The sequence below is a fragment of the Leptonychotes weddellii genome, chromosome 6 (genome assembly GCF_054177405.1).
Source record: "Leptonychotes weddellii isolate Sample4059 chromosome 6, ASM5417740v2, whole genome shotgun sequence".
Lineage (NCBI taxonomy): Eukaryota > Metazoa > Chordata > Mammalia > Carnivora > Phocidae > Leptonychotes > Leptonychotes weddellii.
In genome coordinates, this window is record NC_138374.1 from 27018345 (window position 1) to 27034937 (window position 16593).

Consider the following 16593-nt stretch of genomic DNA (forward strand, 5'->3'; position numbering starts at 1 on the left):
GCTGGAATGACCAGGTTGACCAGCTCTGCTCTATGTGTCTTTCATCCTCCAGTATGATAAGTGAGGCATGTTCTCCAATCTGGCAGAGGGCAAAAGTGAGCAAACTCACTCATGCACGTGTTTTTCAGGATTCTGTTTGCATCCTACTTGCTAGCGTTCACCTTGTCCCAAGCCCAGAGTCACAGTGGGAAGAGGTTACAAAGGTGTGTGGATACAGGGAGGGGTGAGGATTGGGGGCAATTGTGGCAACTGATCGCACCTTCCCTGTCACCAAAACATATGATAATATATATATGAGTATGGATCTTCCAACAATTCTTGGGACTATTTGGGGGAACAAGGCACCACTTTTTCTGAGTGATTCCACTAAGAAAATTCAACAAACATCAGTTCAAAAGCATCTTGTCGAGATAATTCTGAGATAATCAAGACTTTCAAGAGCTTACAGGGCACCTGGGTGGCTCAGTCGTTAAGCATCTGCCTTCGGCTCAGGTCATGATCCCAGGGTCCTGGGATCGAGTCCCACATCGGGCTCCCTGCTCAGCGGGAAGCCTGCTTCTCCCTCTCCCACTCCCCCTGCTTGTGTTCCTGTTCTCGCTGCCTCTCTCTGTCATATAAATAAATAAAATCTTAAAAAAAAAAAAAAAAGACTTTCAAGAGCTTACAGACTGGAGGAGGAAAGGGGCCTTCAGGCCACTGGCCACATCCAAAGTTGGAGTTGGTGTGGACCACTTACATTTGCTCCAGCAGAATTCGAAGGAAGAAGTGGTTAGTGATGAGCTGGGGGCAGGGGGGATCCAGGAGGCCTTCACAGAAGATGTGCTTTGGCTGAGCTCTGAAGGATAGAAAGGATTCCTGGCAGTGGAGGTTGAGGGACCATCCTGAGCAAAGGAAGAAGGCAGCCCCCTTGGGGCCTCGGCCATCCCCAGGTCTTTTCATGGAACCTTCTTCAAGAAATGGCTTCCTAAGGAGTTCATGGAGAGGATCTCCCAGCTGGACACCAAGTCACCTGTTACCAAGATCAACGGTAAGAGGCACACACAGATTGCAAAGCTGTCTCTTTTGACATTATCTGAGTGAGAAATCTCCCAGTTTTGGAAAAACTGACTTATATCATCATCTCTACTCCCTCGCCTCCACCCTGCCCCCCCCATACTTTTTCTTTCCAATCCACCACTTGGGTGAGCAGGGTGATGGGCAGAGAAGGAGGATCCTGGAAGCCGAGGACCGAGGCCTTTGGGCCCTCGCCCTCCTCTTTGGTCCCTCAGTGGCTGTCGGCAGGCTGCCTGACTTCCTGGTGGCCCCCAGTGCTCCCGGCAGCCAGCCACTGCCCCATCACCAGGGCTCCATCCACCTGAACTGTGAAGACACACTCCTCCCCCACCAGGCCTTCGAAGATGCCGTGGACGGCCTGCCTTCCCACAGGTGGGTGGGCCCTGGGCTTTGTGTCCCCTGGGACACTCCTACACACACGGGCTGGGGAAGGGGTGGGTGACTATCTGGACACAGAGGGGATTGCCTCTTCCTCCTGGTACTTAACAGTCACAGTGTCTTAGGATCTACCTCAATCCATACTTAGGTTCCAAGGAGAGGAAGCTCATCCCAGGCGATAAGTCTGTGGGCCAGGGCAGGTGAAGAGTAAAGAGTAGGATGCGGTGCAGCCAAGTGTCACAGATTAGCAGAAGGGGCAAAGGATTGCAGAGAGAACAGCACTGGCATTTGGGAAGAACTGGAGAAAATGCTTTCTGGGAGAGAAGAGGTCTCTCTGACTCAGCAGCCCATCAGAGGGCACACACTCACCCGATCTCGCTGCTCCATATTCTCTTGTCTCTGATAAGCCGCCTTCATGCAAAACTTCTAAAAGCATTTCCGACCTCCCAGCCCAGCTGAATCTCCATCCTTCGGAGACAGGCAGGGATGTTTCAGGAGCAAGTATCTTTCTATACTGTCAATTGTCCCCCAGAGCTTGTTGAAAACCTGTTCTGTGTGGGACTCTCTATTAAGTGTGGGTTAGGGGAGTTGGGGTCAGGCAGGGGCCTGAAAGAGACACAAAGCTTATCACAGGGCAGGCACACAAATTCTTATAGCATGGTGTAAAGAGGATGTGCACCCTGGGAGAAGGCTAGAAGGCAATGTCCATTTATTCATTCATAAATATTTTGGAGCTTCTACTCTGTGCCAGGCTTAGCCCAGGGACCTGGGCACAGAGCAGCAAGCAAAGTCAACATGGCTTCTGCCCTCGGTTCACTGACTTTCTATGGTGGAAGGCAAGACAATCAACAAACATGCACTGATAGTATGGAGAAAAATAAGTCAGAGGAGCAGATGGTTCGCTAGTCTTCATAAGGAGGTCAGGAAAGAAAGGCATCTCTGACAGCATGGTGTTTGAGCTGAGACCCATAGGAAATGAGAATAAAGGTCTTATAAATACCTGAGGAAGAACATCCAGGCAGAGGGCAAGTCATGTGCAAAGGCCCTGGGGCAGGAGTGGACTGCTGTGTTGGAGGCACAGGGATGTAGCCAGAGAGGCTGGAGAAAGAGAACCTGGGAGCGAGGGGAGGTGGGGAGGGTCCCAGAGCTGCAGCTGGGCCCTGTCAGCCACTCCTGGCTTTTACTCCTGGAAAGTTTGTGCCAAGCCTGACTTCCATTTTGGAAAGACCACTCTGGCTACTGTTGGGAGGAAAAAAGGCATCTGTTGCAATTGGTGACTACTGCAGAATCCAAGGGACAGAAGACGGTGGCCTGGACCAAGGTGGGGACGGCAGAAGTGACGAGAAGTGGCCAGATAACTGGGTATTTGAAGGTGAAGCTGCCTGCATTTGCTGCTGACAGGAAGTGGGGTGTGAGCAAAAGAAGTGCCACTGGAAGAAGGTGTTTGTCTTTATAAAAAAGGGGAACCTGGTGTGTGCGGGGAGGAGCAGGCTTTAGGCATGCGGGTTTGGACAAGTGACTCTGGAGATGCCTAGTGGACATCCAGGTTCCGAGGACACATCGCAAGTGAGGGATGCGGGGAGAGAGGGCGTTTCACGCGGCCTCGAAGGTGGTCATATTTGGAGATTGGAGGGCGGCGTGCTCCGAGTAGACGTGGCATTGTAAGCAGGGGAGGGGCGGGAGACCGTCGGGGCTCTGGCGGGTGGCTGCAGCCCCAGCAGCTCTGGTTTGCACAGGCTGCTCAGGGCAAGGTGTGCAGACGGGGTAACCTGGGCTGAAATCAGCCGCCTGACGGCTGCTGCCCTGGGCCTGGCCCTTTCCCCCGTGTGTGCTGTCTGCTGGGCCCGTCACAGCGCAGGGGGCGGTGGACACAGGTGGGGACAGGCACGCAGGTGGAGGGAGGCTACGTGGGACCTGAGAGTGGGGGCTGTGCATCTGAGGCTGGGAGCTCCTCCGGGGTGGTCTGGGCCGTCCCAGGGGGCACGGAGCCCGTGCGGGCCAGCAACCGCTACAGCCTCGCAGACACCCCCTCATCTCGCCCCAGGCCTGCCTTCCTCCGGTCCCTGTCACCTCGGAGCCACTCCCAGCCCCTTCCCTTGGGGCGGCTGCTTCTCTTCACACCTGACCCTCTCTCCTCCCCCCTGCGGCAGGCCTCTGATTGAACTCTGCATCCCTTCCTCGCTGGACCCCACCCTGGCTCCCCCCGGCTGCCATGGCGTCTCCCTCTTCACTCAGTACACGCCCTACACACTGGCTGGAGGCAAGGTGTGGGATGAGCAGGAGAGAAATGCATATGCAGACAAAGGTAAAGAGGGCAGCCCGTCCTGTTTCTCAGTGACAGCTGGGACCCCTCCCCCCCTGATTGCCCCATTCAGGATTAACACCTGGTAAGTCCTGTCCCAGAGGAAGAGAAGTACCGACTGGTACCGAACGGAACCTGAGCCAACACAGTGAATGCCTGCTGGGGCCAGGCACTGGGCAAAGAAAGCCTAAAAGACACAGTTCCTCTCCTTAAGTTGCTCACAGTCCAGTCACGGTTTGGGGGAAACCAATCTTACAATACAACGTACTATGTGAATCAAAGGTGGAAGCTATTTGCCAGAGAGACAAGGAGAGCTTTCCAAAGGAAGGGACATTTGAGCTGGGTTTAAAAGGATGAATAGGAGTTGGCCAGGCAGCAGTGGGCATTCCAAGCAAAGAGACAACTTGAGCAAAGCGAGGAAGTGAAGAAAGCTTTGCATATTCATGGGAGACAAGTAACTTTGTGGTTAGGGTTGGGGTGAGCGGGTGGGAACGTGGGGTAGACCCACAGGCCTTTGTAATGAATTATTTACTTGCCCATGGACTGTTTTTATTTTTTGCTTATTGAGATATGATTTGCGTATGATAAAATAAGCCCATTTTAAGTGTGTAGTTTAATGAATTTTCATAAATTGGCCAAGTTGTACAATCCTAGCGCCTCATCTTCTTCCTCCTCACACCATCTCATTTCTCTGCTGTTTGGTACCCAGTGTTTGACTGCATCAAGGCCTACGCTCCTGGCTTCAAGGGTTCCGTGATGGGCAGGGACGTCCTCACACTACCTGATTTGGAGAGAATCTTCAGGCTTCCTGGAGGGGTGAGTATAAGACCGGGGGGTCCCTCGTCACATTCTTCTCCCTGCATCCCCACCCCCTGGCATGCCCACTCAGCTTTCTCTTGTCCCTCCACACCCAGCCTGTATCGGGAAGGGAGGATGGTGCAGAGACCACAGTGGAAGGGGACAGAGAAGTAGTCTGACCTAGGGAGTGGGAAAGAGTGAGGAGATCAGACAGGAGAGACAGTGCCTGATAAGCAAGTCACCAGGTCCATGGCCCCCGCTGTCTGGACATCCATGGCCACCTCTCCCATCTGGCTTTCTTCAGAGGGAGCTCCCCTCTTAAGGCAGCACGTCCTTGGACTTGACTTTCTGATTTATCAAAACCTTGCTGACACTGGGGACAGAGGGACCAGCTAGGAGGCCAGGTCCCTATGGCAGCCACCAGCTTCATGTGGCTCTTGGTGGCTCCCGTAGGGTGAGGCCAAACGGAGGTGGGCTGCACATGCCACCTGCCCACCAACCTTCAGAGCCTTAGGATAAAAAAAATGGAACACATCTCATTAATAATTTTTATACTGATCACATGTTGAAATGATAATGTTTTGGATCTATTAGGTTAAATAAAATATATTATTGACATTCATTTCACCGGTTTCTTTTTAAATTTTAATGTGGCTCCTAGAAAATAAAAATTGCACATGTGGTTCATGGTATGTTTTTATTGGACAGCGCTGGTCCAGGAATAGAGCTCAGGAGACCAGGCAGTGGGGACTGAATGGAGCAGAGGGATATGGGAGGCGTGGGGCAGGCAGAACTGAGGGGTCTCGGTACCTTGTGCATGCAGAGGTCAGGGCAGAGGTGACGGGAAGGGTCCACCTGGAGGCCCAGGCAGGGAAGGTGATGCCGCCCTCCGAGGTGGGGAAGGTGGGAGAGAGCAGACTCAGCAGGGGAGGATGAGGTCAGCTTGGGACATGCTGGGAGGGTTAGCAGGAAGGACATCCCTGTGGTGACATCCAGCAGGTGTCAGTCTTCTTGTCCAGACCTGTCCCTTAAGTCTGACCTTCCCCCTGGCCCTTGCTCCCCATGTCCTGGCTGCTTGGACCCCGGCCAGGGGAGCAGAACTGAGCTCGAGTCCCCTGCCCCTTGTCTGCCATCTACAGTGACTCTGCTGGGACATGAACCCCCGGGGGCCCAGGCTCTTGGCCAAGGCTACCAAAATAAGTCAAATCCTCCATTTTTCAAACACAATGAGGAGGATTTATTGACCTCAGTAAAACCCTTAAAATCTCCCTCTTCTTTCCCCTTTCAGTTCCTTCCCACTCTGAAGATGCTCCTCACCTTTCTTTCCTCCTGAAAAGTGCCTCTGGAAAACTCCATCTGCAGCCCAAGGACATGCACCTGTTCTCTCTCTTCCCCTCCACTTTCTGCTTCATAAGAATCCAAGAAAATATGCTGGAAGGAGAAGAACCTTCCTGGGAGGGGAGGAGGGGGAGAAACTTGCAGAGGCTGTAAAACTCCTAACACTCCTACGTTAACCACTGCGGCCCCGCCTCCCGCAGAACATCTTCCACTGTGCCATGACCCTGGACCAGCTCTACTTCACCCGCCCTGAGCCCCCGCACTCCAGCTACCGCGGTCCCCTCTGAGGCCTGTATCTCTGCGGAAGTGGTGCCCAGCCGGGTGAGTGCCCCGGGGCCCCCTTCCCTGTGCGGCTGGGATCGGCAGTGCGGCAGGCAGGGGGAGAGGAGGGAGAGCAGGGAAGTCCCACAGGAACGAGAACAAGTCATCCCCCATACCCAGGCTTCTTAGCGCTCAGGAAACGAGGAGCAGCCGGGGCCTCTGCCAGCTGGCTGCACCCTCCACCCTCGGGGTAGCTCACACCTCCTCCTCACGAGGCCTGAGAATAGGTCGCAGAGGCGGCTCTCCAAATGCCGACTTTGGGCTGAGAGAGACCCATGTCCCTGAATCCCCCCTCCAGAGTTTAGATCAGTACAGGCTGGTAACGTTGGTAACGTTGCGTTTCCCAATTTAAAAATTCTTCCCGGCCTCTATGCCAAGCTTAACAGACCTCGCCAAGGCTGCCATTCCTTATGGACACGTCCCAGAGAGGTCTGTACCCCCACAGCTTCCCCCTCACACCCTGAGTCAGTTTCACCACCCAGCACATTGACTTCCAGACTGAGGGGGGCCCTTGCTTGGACTGCTCGCTGGGCCCCCTGCCCAGAGCTCTGGGAGAAGAAGCCTGGAGGTGAGCCTGGAATCTGTCTTAATAGTCGTCCTAGGGCTTCTGATGCCCGCAGTCTGAGCAGCGGCCCGTGGGCACCGATGCTCGGCTTCTCTGTTAGCTCTGGCCCTGCAGGCTCCCTGGGCAGGGTTGTGAGCACAGCTTAGGTTCCTGGGGGACTGGCTTCCAGGAGGGGGCGTCATGGGAGCCGCTGGACGCAATGCAGCCCATGTCGTCTTCAGAGACCCCAAGAGCATGTGACCCTGAACCAACTCTGACCTTGAGATTTTAAGTCCCCGTTGGGTCAGGGCCGCAGGATATGGCTGGGGGCTGACAAGCCCTCGTGCTCAAGCCACATACCGGTTACATTTGATACTTGTTGACCTTGCACCCCTGACTTCCTGGATGAACTGGTTTTGTTCTATTAAAAGCAGTGTTTTATATAGATAGTTTGTGGGGGGGTTTAAAATATATTTTCTATGTATGAGTAGATATTTGCATTTTTCCTATATGTTAGCTTTTTCTGCGTATTCGTAAGTGCATAGGACTATGTAATAATAATAGGTGGGATAAGCTTGTCTAGGATACTCAGCCTTCTCACCTCGGCTGCAAACAGTCCATATGACCCGCAGAAGGCTTTAATTCAAGCACCGCATACTCACTGCAGAGTCCCACTACCAGCTAGACCAGGGGACTGCCCTGGGGGGGTGCTCATCTATTGCTATCACGCTCCTGGCAAACTGTAAGAAAGGACCCAATTCCCTAACGAGCCACAAAGCCATCCATAGGGGCCAGGGGTCCGAACGAAGTTTGGCATCTCAAGCCATCAAAACCACCAATTTGCAGTCAAGGGTGAGGGCGAAGTGGATGCAGCTGAGGGCCACCTGGGAGCTCACATTCCTGATTCGAGAGCATTCAACTTCCTACCTCTCACGAGCTATACCTGTCACATCACTGAAACCTTTAGATGGAAACCTGTGTTATTCTCAAGTGAATTGAGTCGTCACTCTTGATGAGAAAGATTCATACAGATGCCCCGTATATAGTGCAGCTCTCCCCGCCTGCTTCTCCAATTCCAGCAGCCAGGGCTGCTGTGGTCCAGGGGGCCCCGTCAGCAGGGAAAGCAGAAGGTTCCCCGGGGAATCTCTTCCCTCCCCTCCCCAGGAAAATTTATACAGGTTAAGATATAGCCATCTCATTCCTTAATCTTGCTCAACTCCGATTTTTCATTTGCAAAGGAGTTGCTTTAAAGATCAAATAAGACCATAGGTCATGCTTTGGTCCAGGACCAGGCGCACCGCCAACATTCAGCATGTGGCGGCAGTCTGGCTGCTAAGCCTGCTAGGGAAGGTGCCACTGTCGTTCTGTGTTCTGCAGAAGGTGGTCTCTTCAATATTCTTTTTTTAACCTGGCGCCCAGAACTGAAACCAGCCTGCTAGCAGCAGTGTGTCTAGGGTGGAGCAGAGTGAAATTTGAGTCCATGGAGCTTTTTCCATAAGAACGGCTGCCAACCTAGGGTCTGTGTTCAGCTCTGGCACAAGTGACCTTCTGAGCTTGTTGAAAATCTGGTTCTGGTCTGGGTTCTGAGATATACTTTCCTCACTTGCCCTCAACCCCCCACAGGCTTCCTCCCGGGACCCAAGGCGGGGAAATGTTTAGAAGACAGGAAGGAACCAAGGGAGGAAAAAGCATGTGGGGTAGGGCAAATGCTGGCTGAAATCTCTAGTCACTAGACGGGTCTTCATTCTCTGGGAAGTCAGGCTCCCTGGTCCAGCTCACCCGGTTCCCAGCACTGGCATACAAAGAGCAGAACTGAATAACAAATAGGAACCTGCCCAATCCCCGGAGGCCTGGGGCACATCACATCTGATCTGGTGTTTCAGAATGTCCATGATTGGGGCGGGGGGGCGAGGAGTTGGTGAATAAAAGTCACAAAAGGGGCTCCTGGGTGGCTCAGTCGTTAAGCGTCTGCCTTCGACTCAGGTCATGATCCCGGGGTCCTGGGATCGAGCCCCGCATCGGGCTCCCTGCTCGGCGGGAAGCCTGCTTCTCCCTCTCCCACTCTCCCTGCTTGTGTTCCCTCTCTCGCTGTCTCTGTCTCTGTCAAAATAAATAAATAAAATCTTTAATAAAAAAGAAAAAAAGTCACAAAAGCTTGTAGGAATGTAGGAAAAAATTAAAATATAATAAGACAGAACATAAAATGCAAACATAATCTTGCTTGCAGAGAAAATCACCGTTACTATTTACACTACTTCCAGATAGTCTTTTAGATAATTTGGATCATGTTCTTTTTTTTTTTTTTAAAGATTTTATTTATTCATTTGAGACACTGAGATACAGAGAGAGAGAGAGAGAGAGCAGGAGCGGCGGGGAGAGGCAAAGGGAGAGGGAGAAGCAGTCTCCCCGCTGAGCCAGAAGCCCAATGTGGGGCTTGATCCCAGGACCCTGGGATCATTACCTGAGCCGAAGGCAGACGCTTAACCATCTGAGCCACCCAGATGCCCCGGATCATGTTCTAACTTCTGAATGTGGGTTTTACAACTTCATTTTGTTTTAATTCATGTCATGAGCATTTTTCAGTCATAAAAATTCATTGAAAGCATTATTATTAATAGCTGCCTAATATTCTCTTGTAAGGACATACCATAATTAATGAAGGGACATTGAGTTCAGGCTTGGCCTTGATTGCTAATTAGCACCAACCAAAGGCCATAAGCTACTCTTGAACTGCGCTACTTCTACTTGAGTGATTCGCCATTGTGTCTGCCTGGGTGCGGCTGCTGTCCGGGCAAACATTCCCTCACAGAGGAGGAACTCAGAGGACAAGTGGAAAGAAGGGAAAGAGCATTCTTAGCACAGAGAGGAAACGCTTCCCACTGTTTGGTGACTTCCTGTCTCTGGGCAGATAACATTTGGCCCAGACCAAGAAACACAATCGATGGATCCTACAAGCCCCCAGCAGGCCGTGGCTGAGCAAGGAGGATTGAGCTTTCCCTAAGTGCTGACTGCAAATTGACCGTGGATTGGGCAATGGGTCCCTTGTCGACTTCAGAATGTAAAACTCTTACAAGGATAAATAAGTCAGTGCCATACTGTTACCTGATTTACAGTTGCCTATTTCCCCCAGAGCAGTAGGGAACACTTCCTTTGAGGCACAACTGTGTAAAAACCCAAAGTGCGTGTGAGCCTCACCTGGTTAAGTCATTAGGTCACGTGGCCAGCCCCTCCTGCTCTGGTGGCCCCTGGGTGATGGTGTCCAGAGTCCGGGTGAGAAGTGAGGTTTATAGCCCTGGGGGGAATTTGGGCGTCCTCGTTGGAGGAATGACAGATGTGGCTGGCCAAGCCACCTGTGGGCCTTGGGAATGTGCATTTTTCTGACACATGTTCTGTTTGCAAAGCATTTGACAATGCTGAGTTTTCTGTGGGACGCTGATATCACCTCCGTGGCCAAAGCAGAGATGGGACTTGCCCGAGCACAGGGCAGCATTCTGTGGGGGGAGTGGAAAAACATGAAATAAGAAGGAACACAAAATGCAAATGAGGAGAAACTCAAATGACAGCAAATTCGAAAAAATATTTAACCTCACCAGGAATCAATGAAATGCAATGACAACTAAAATATCATGTTTTGCCTATGAAACTGAGAAAAATTATTGTAATAGAAAATTGCCAGTGGGGGCAGAGAAGACGCTCTCATTTATTGTTGGCAGCGGCATAAATTTGTATTTGATGAGGCACAAAAACCAACAACCAAAAGTCAACCCATTTGGTGGACGACTCAACATCTTGTCATGTAGCCTAAGGAAAATATCAGAGATGTCCCCAAAGATGTAGGCACCAGCATATTCATGCAGTGTTCCTTGGCAATGGCAAAATATTGAAAACAGCTTAAATGTCCCAAAATAGGGAATTAGTTAAAAGAATCATAATAATTACATGTGATGGGTATGCCTAATATGTATAAATATGTATGAATACATGTACATACATACATATACATAATATGTATTTTGTATACATATTAGAGCTATATGTATGACATAATGACATATATGTCAAAAAGACAGAGACACAGAGAGACTGGCAGATAGACAAAGATGAAGAAGAACAGAAACAGAGAGACAAATGAGAAAGAACCAAGCACACCCAAATATTAGCAATAGCCTGAAGTCTTTCTGGCCACTTGGTGGCGGTTTGGAAAATGTTCCTTACTACCTTCATACAACCTATCTTAGCCAAAGAACAAGCCCAAAGTAAATGGATGGGGCTTTGAAACTTTGTTTAAAATGATGATCCAGGCCGGGTCTAAATGATGTGAATTACTTGTGCATTGATGTCTATTTATGGATCACAAATCCGAGGATTTCAGACATGGTGTGGGTCTTAGATTTTTTTGGTGGGAGAGTTGAGGATCTCTCTCAGTTAAAGTTCCCTTAACATCACAAAGGGGGAGGGCAGCATATTGTCAGTGTTTCAACAGCCCAATAGAAACGCTGCGTTCTTGGAAGGAGACGACATAGGTGAACCCAAACCTGGACTTTCTTTGGTTTTATCTGAAATTACAACAGTTCTGTTAGGCAGGATGTCAGATCAGCAGCTCTGTAGCTGCTCCTTAACTAATAAGAGAACTGGAAGATGAATTAAATGCTACTGAGCCAACAGCATTTGCTTAGCAGCTTGGTATGCAAAAATCTTCTAAAAACAATGGGTCTCTTAAGAAAATGTCATAAGGAGGAGCGCCTGGGTGGCTCAGTCCTTAAGCGTCTGCCTTCGACTCAGGTCATGATCCCAGGGTCCTCGGATCCAGCCCCTCATCGGGCTCCCTGCTCCGCAGGAAGCCTGCTTCTCCCTCTCCTACTCCACCTGGTTGTGTTCCCTCTCTCGCTGTGTCTCTCCCTGTCAAATAAATAAATAAAATATTAAAAAAAAAAAGAAAGAAAGAAAAAGTCATAAGGAGTTGTCAATTGTGAAAAAGCACTGGAGTAAGACTTACACTTTCCCCACTGCGCCAGCCGGCCTTTCCTCCTGTTGGATCTTCCAGGACCTCTGCAGGAAATGTAGGTCTGGCTCAAACACTGCCATGCATAAAGGGGCTGAAGACACCTTCCTCACAGCGGGGATGGGAGAATTATATATATAAACATAGCTCACCAAAATATGTATGCCCTGTAACCCACCAATCCAGTCCCAGGTATATATCCCAGCTGACGTGCTTGTGTGTGTTCACGAAAGACACATACTAAGCCCCCCATGGCAGCACTCTTTCTAATACCTCCAAACTGGAAACTACCCACTTGCCCATCAACAGTAGAATGAATAAGTCAGTTGTGGTATATCCACATAATGGAATCCTATTCAGTGATGAGAAATGAACAACCTAGACCCACATGCCCCAAGACCATGTTGAGTCAAGAAAACCAGACACAAAAGAATATAGGCTATGGAATTCCATTTATAAAATGTAAAAAAAAAAAAAAAAAAAACAAGTAAAAAGTAATCTCTGCTGTTAGAGATCCACCTTCGAGAGTGTTAGGGACTGGAAGGGAGACTGAGGAAGGCTCTGGGGTGCTGGTAATATTCTGGTATTTGATTCGTGTGATGGTTATGTGCATGTGTTCAGTCTCCAGAAAAATTCATGGAGCTCTACACTTAGGTTGTTGCAGTTTTCTGTATGTATGTTATTCTTGAATAGAAAGTTAAAAAGAAAACTAGCTTGGTGACTGGCACAAAATGATATTACTTATTAGCATCATTACCGTAAAGCCCTTACTGGCAAAGCCCTAACTCTGAGTCTAGACTAGGGTGGGAAATGAGGAGGAGGGTAAAAGGGGAAAAAAGAGGGGAAAGGACAGGAGGGATGTGGTGGACAGACCCTCAAGGTGCTCCCACCCACGATCCTTGCTTCCTGCTGTTCATGCCCTTGTGTGACTCCTCCCTTTGAGTGTGGGCAGGACCTGTGACTTGCTTCTAACCAAAGGTGATGGAATGTATGTGACTGTGTCACGAAAGATAATAGTGCTCGTCTTGCAGGAAGCTCTCTCTCCCTGGCTGGCTGTGAGGAACCACACTGGGAAGCCCTACATGACAAGTCACTGAGGTGGTCTCTAGGTTCTGAGAGTAGCCTCCAGCCAACAGCCAGCAAAAAAGCCTGAGGCCCTCAGTCCTAGAGTCCAAAGGATCTGAATGCTGCCAACGGCCATGTGAGCAGGGAAATGGCTCCTTCCCCAGTCGAGTCCCCAGAGGACAGTGCAGCCCTGGCCAATGCCTGGATTGCAGCCCCATGAGACCATAAGCAGAGGATCCAGCTAAATCTGCCCAGAGTCCTGACCTATAAAAACCGTGAGTTAATGAATCGGTATTGTTTTAAGTTTGTGGTAATTTGTTACACAGCAACAGATGATACAAGAGAGGCCAAGATCTGGGTACAAAATGTATCTGATGATACAAATTTAATTTGTGGCCCTAGATTTCAAAATATTTCCATGTAAAATGACCTTGTGATATGGAAATCTCTTGGTGGGGCTAAGCCTGGAGTCAGCCATCACTGAGGTCAACAGTCAGGCACACTTGGGTTTGGATCCTGACTCTACTGACATTTGACCTTGGATAAGTTTCTTTCCTCTTCTGAGTCTCAGTTTCCTCTGATTAATGGAGATCATGATATTTTGTGTGACATGAGGCACACAGCAAAGACTAGTTTTCTTCCTTCCTTACAAAATGACAGGTTGCCACACTCCGAAGCGGAGTGTTCAGACAGGGTGAGAGGCAGCCTGGAACATTCTGGGCCCACCTGAAGCAAAGGAATGAAATGAAAGCTACTATATGAAGAGCTGGAGCAAGATCTCCTTTGGTTTCAGGTTTGGAGATCCCTCAGAAAGAGGGCCCCCAAGTTAAGAGCTTCCATTCTGGGACAGCAGCACACCCCCCACACACACACACACATGCACACACGTGCACACACACACACACACACACCTCTACAGTAAACTACACCAACTCACACACACAGATCAATATGTCAGGGCAAGAGAGAAAGAAGCAGGCAGGGCAGTTTGCCAAAGACAGAATCGGTGTGTGGGCTGTTGAGCTGTATTTCTGGTCCAATAAATCAATCTGCCTTGAATGAGTTCCTCCGACTCCATGACTGTAATTGGAGCTACCTTCCTCAGGGGCTGTTTGTTACGTTCAAGGTCAGGTGACAAGTACAGGTTTTCAGAGTCAGGCACAGTCAATCTTCACCTGCCTCCGGGAAGAGTTCTGCAGTATCTGGAGTATCAGCTAAAAACTAGTCCATCTGCGAACTGTTGAAAACCTGGTAGGAATAGAATTAACCTCTCATTTCTCTCCTTGTTAGATTTCCAAACTCACTTCAACATTCTCTCTAGGATGCCTCCTGTAAAACCAACGTCTCCATTAATTTGCAATTTGTTGAGTCTTGCTGTAGCAGAAGTATCTGGTCACCAACCCCCACCCCCTCGAAAAAACAGAAAATACTAACTACTGCTATTTATTGAGTCCCGATCCTGTGTCAGGCAATACACCAACCATGCATTTCACATGCATTCCTTCACTTAAAGCCGCAGCAGACCCAGGAGTCAATTACACTGGCTGTCTGTGTTCATAACCGAGGAAATGAGCCAATGACGTTAAATAGCTTACCTAAGGTCACAAAGCTGGGAATTGACACAGTCAGGATTTGAACTGAGGTCTTTCTCACACCAAAGGTCATGTTCTAAGCAAGAAGCTACTCTCTGGATCCAACTAGTAGACAACTGGTTCTATCATAATCAAGCCCCACTAATTGTTGACTGATTTAGGTATAGGGCTGTATGTGAATGTGAAGCCATGATCCCTAGTCTCCAAGCATCTGAACTCTAGTGGGGGGAGACAAAGAACATGCATAGAAAGGAACACTAACGTCTCCAGGCCCATGTGATTCTGCACAGAGCAGGTCAGTGAAATGTGATGGAGAGACAGCTGCCTGTGAGCAGGTGGGCTCAGGGTGGGCTCAGGGAGTGCTTCCTCCAGGAGAGGGACTTGAGCTTGAGTGAGATTGCCGTAGACTTCATGCGTGAAAAGACTCGTTGATTGAAAAGGATGAAGAGGGCATCCTGCTTCCTCCAGGGTGCTGTGTGGCAGAGGCAGGGAGGTGAGAAGGGGCAGATCGAATGCCCTGAGTTTCCATTGCAGAAACTGTGTAAACGAGCTCAGGAACACACAGCTGGCTGGGAAGAGGGTTTGTGAAAAGCAAGTGATGGGAAATAGGAGGGACCAAAGGCTTAAGCTACTGGGAAACTTCATGTCTGGCTGAAGGTGAGCTTCGTTCTACAAACAATGGGGAGTTCGTTTGAGAAGATATTGGGGATTTTACACAAGTTTGGAGGATGGCCAGTCCCTTCACTTGTCTAAGTGGCCACATTCACTGTGTTGGCAGAGACCATGCAAGGCAAGCTTTTGGGCTGGCCTCATCCCCTCTCTTGGCTCTCTCCCGAAGCACTCAAATGAGCTGTTCAGAGATGAAAGTGAGCTAGGAATGGGATGTTGTCTCTAGGAGGCTAGAACCAGTTTTTCAGACCATCACACCCAGCTGTGTGCCCTGGCCATGAGCTCAGTGTGGGGGTGTCAGCAGGAAGCCTGTGGGGCTTCTTCTGGTCTCCGTACAAAGTTCTGTCACCAGCAGCCTCAGTGCCAAAGGCTCCTGCTCACCCTGCCACAAGAGAGACCCTGGCCATGGGACCCGGATTTGGGGAGCTTAGTTAGCATCCCCTGCTTTTTTGCTTAGAGATGTTTGTAAAACCTTGTAAAAGTAACGATCCCTAGAGCCTTTCATTCCGAGAGCAGTCTGGACACCTCTGCCGTGAGCACCTGCTCTGGGTTTGTGCAGCTGACCTACATTTCATCAAGGATCCGGGCAGGTGAAAACCCAGGGGCTGGGCTTCCCCTGGAGAAGGCAGACACTCATCTGCACGCTGTATATACTGCAGCAGCCATTTGGTTTGGGAAGAAGATTGATAATAGTAAACAAACTTCCTTGAAGGGATGGCCTGAAGGGGAACTGGTTATTAGGAGGAAAAAAAAATAAAACCAACACCACTGCTTTTACAGTAACTCTCCGCAGTCTATAATGAGAAAACCTCTCTTCTGTATAAACGACCTCCTAATGTGAGTCACCCCAAGACCCAGCTCCCAACCCTTGGTCCAGGAAGCAGGAGCATAATGGAGCAGTCAGGTGTAAATTATAGGAGCCCACCAGGGCAGGAAGCAGGGTGAGTTATAATAGTAGAGTAAATTAATTTCACCTAAGTGGGATTAGCAGTTAAATAAATAGCAGCCCCACCACTAACCCCATCTGGAAAGCTGAGTGTCTGTCCCCTGCCGGAAAAGCCTTATGGCTGAGCAGGAATTAGGTCACAACTCGGTCGCCTACCCACTTTTAAGGGCAACTCCTCTAGAAATGTAAGGCAGAAAAATGTGTTAGGAAAGACTTTCCAAGTTTAAAAAAAAAAAAAAAAGATGAGCTGCGAGCTGCCTGCCATTGATGGTCCAGCCACCGTTCCTGTGGCCTCGGTGCCCCATGCGTCAACAGAGCTCCAACTGCAACCTGAGCCGTGGAGGGAGGGGTCACCCAGGACTTGGGGTAAATTGGGGACCATGAGTTCTACAGATGGACCCATCAGGAGATCCCATTCCAGGCTGAGAACGTGTTGGTCTTATTTTTAAATTGTCAACGTCTCAATGGCTTGTTTGGGCTTTTTAAGGCTTCTGCCTTTTCACAACTTGACTGTGACCTCTGTTCAGGTGAGTGGATTGCTAGGGTTTGGGGGACCTCAGAGGCTGTGAGAAGTGGAGGGGAGAC

At 49.8% G+C, this 16593-nt stretch overlaps 1 protein-coding gene across 1 annotated transcript in view; it reads left to right on the plus strand.

The window, feature by feature from the left end:
• Nucleotides 1-7188, plus strand: part of PYROXD2 (pyridine nucleotide-disulphide oxidoreductase domain 2) — a 29217-nt gene extending 22029 nt beyond the window's left edge. The window contains 6 exon segments of the mRNA XM_081823670.1: nt 955-1027; nt 1269-1425; nt 3582-3736; nt 4443-4549; nt 6070-6190; nt 6925-7188. Coding sequence (XP_081679796.1) covers nt 955-1027; nt 1269-1425; nt 3582-3736; nt 4443-4549; nt 6070-6190; nt 6925-6995 — 684 coding nt within the window. The 3' untranslated portion in view covers nt 6996-7188.
• Nucleotides 7189-16593: the final 9405 nt, after the last annotated feature.